Source organism: Marmota monax, unplaced genomic scaffold, assembly GCF_021218885.2.
Source record: "Marmota monax isolate L192 unplaced genomic scaffold, Marmota_monax_Labrador192_F-V1.1 WCK01_AAM20220418_F8-fsc00020, whole genome shotgun sequence".
Taxonomy (NCBI): Eukaryota; Metazoa; Chordata; class Mammalia; order Rodentia; family Sciuridae; genus Marmota; species Marmota monax.
In genome coordinates, this window is record NW_026692912.1 from 2,264,641 (window position 1) to 2,266,986 (window position 2,346).

Here is a 2,346-nt window from a genome sequence, read left to right on the forward strand (position 1 = left end):
TAAAATCATATATCCAACGGTCTGCTACACATTTCCACATAGATGTTTTTCTGGAATTTTCTTTAAGTATGTCCAATAGTTAGCTCTCTTTCACTTACAACTCTTTTCTTCATTGCATGTTTGCACTCTCCTCACCTCCTTCTCTCTCTCTGTCTCTTTCTCTCTCTCTCTCTCCCTAAAACGATACACTAATGTCCACCCATTTTTTTCTCTCCATCACTGACAAGGCAATGGGAGCAACATAGATCATGACTGCAAGATTTTCAATGCTTTTGGAATTTGATTGCCTGAACTTGGAGATGGGTAAGGACCTATTAAAGATTAACAGCCTTCCGGGGCGAAGGTCACCATGGCGGCGGCCTTGGCTCGGCTCGGGCTGCGATCCGTCAAGCAGGTTCGGGTTCAGTTTTGCCCCTTCGAGAAAAACGTGGAGTCGACGAGGACCTTTCTCCAAGCGGTGAGCAGCGAGAAGGTCCGCGCCACCAATCTCAACTGCACGGTTATTGCAGACGTGAGGCATGACGGCTCCGAGCCCTGCGTGGACGTGCTGTTCGGAGACCGGCATCGCCTGATAATGCGTGGCGCTCAACTCCCCGCTCAGGAAACGTTCATCGCTTTCGCTTCCCACGTTCGGGCCAGGAACCCAGCGGGGAGCCGGAACAAACCTGGCGCTGGTACTGAACGGTGACATCGCGAAAGAAACCAACAAGCAGATTTTGACTTGGGACAAGGACACTTAAGCGCGACTTCATCATTCAAATCACTATCTGGAGGGCCACGGAGCAGGGTGGGATGGGAGAGCTTTGCCACTACAATGGTTGGGGGGGCAAGAGAAGATAGGGGTGAGAAGAGGTTTAAATGAACTTGAATTTTTTTCTTTCTTACCCTCACTCACAGCTTAACCCTTTTTAATATGGCTTCTTACATCACTCAAAATACCGTTTGTTCTTGTTTACCAAACGTGCTATTTCCTCAATCCTCAGCTCTCTATCTCATTAGCTTTTGTCACTCTTAATTCACCTTCTCGTGGTACCCCTGCCCCTCTTGGATTTTTCTTGCTTCTTAAACATAAAGGCATACTGCCCTCATCTTTTTTTTCTTCTTTGTGTTCTTCCTAGGGCAACCCATCCCCTGTCATAACTTGAACTATCCTCTCTGGAGTAAAACCCTACATTTCTGTTTCGTTCAAATCCCAATTACTGCACTTTATTCAGGTTACTTACTACCAGCTTCTTCCAATTGCCATCAACATTCTTTGTCTAAAACAGTATTAATTCCAGGAGGTGGTACAGACCTGTAACCCCAGTGATTCTGGAGGCTGAGGCAGGAGGATCACAAGTTCTAGGCCAGCCTCAGCAATTTAGTGAGACCCTTCTCAAAAAAAAAAAAAATACTAAGGACTAGGATGCAGCTTAATGGTAGAGTGCCCCTGGGTTCAATCTCTAGTACCAGAAATAAATAATTAAAAAGCTCTTGATGGTTGGGGTTGTGGCTCAGTGGTAGAGGGCTAGCCTAGCATGTGTGAGGCACTGGGTTCAATCCTCAGTACCACATACAAATAAAAGTCATTGTGTCCATATACAACTAAAAAATATTTTTTAAAAAAGCTCTTGAGGGGCTGGGGTTGTGGCTCAGTGGTAGAACACTCGCCTAGCATATGTGAAATAAATAAAACAAAGGTATTGTGTCCAGCTACAACTAAAAAATATTAAAGAAAAAAGGTCTTGTATCACTATTGCATTCTCCTGCCTGGTCTATATTAATCACTTTTGTGGCTAATTTGATTCTCACAAAGCACATGACTGCTTAGTGCTCACCACTACCTTCCGTAAAGAGTACCTGAAGTAGTTTTTCATACTGGATTAACCCCCATTAGTGTGCATAATGAAATCAATTTAGGGAATTACATCAGTCTTTTTTTTTAAAGTGGAATAAAATTTTTAAATGTAAAAAAAAATAAAAAATAAATAAAGATTAACAGCATGATCTCCAACTCCCATGACCCATTGTTGTGTGATAAGACCTTCTTAGGGAGAAGCCATGTCTATGACTTTGGGACAGACTTCAGAAATTACATCCATGTTAAGAGTCTACTACACAGTGCTTGTCAACTGGGGAATGGACTACTAGTGGGAAGAAGCCTTGGGCCACCTGAGCTTAAGGGGTGAATCAAAGAGGAAAATGGAGAGCTCTAACATCTCTGTCAAGGGTAAATTTGTACTGGGTAGGGAGGAACCATAGTGAGCATTTTAGCAACTAGTACTGCCTACCACAGGAAGCACTATCTTCACCTGCAGAAGGACATAAAGTTATCCCAAGAACTTGATTTTTTTTTTCTTAACTGGA

The 2,346-nt window shown here is 43.3% G+C and overlaps 1 protein-coding gene across 1 annotated transcript; it reads left to right on the forward strand.

Moving 5' to 3' along the window:
* The first annotated feature begins 337 nt into the window (after positions 1-337).
* LOC124097410 (large ribosomal subunit protein mL53-like) lies at positions 338-1,735 on the forward strand. Its single transcript, XM_046451881.2, has one exon. It carries the CDS (start codon positions 350-352, stop codon positions 686-688), a length of 339 nt encoding a protein of 112 aa, XP_046307837.1. The 5' UTR covers positions 338-349; the 3' UTR covers positions 689-1,735.
* The last annotated feature ends 611 nt before the right edge of the window (positions 1,736-2,346 follow it).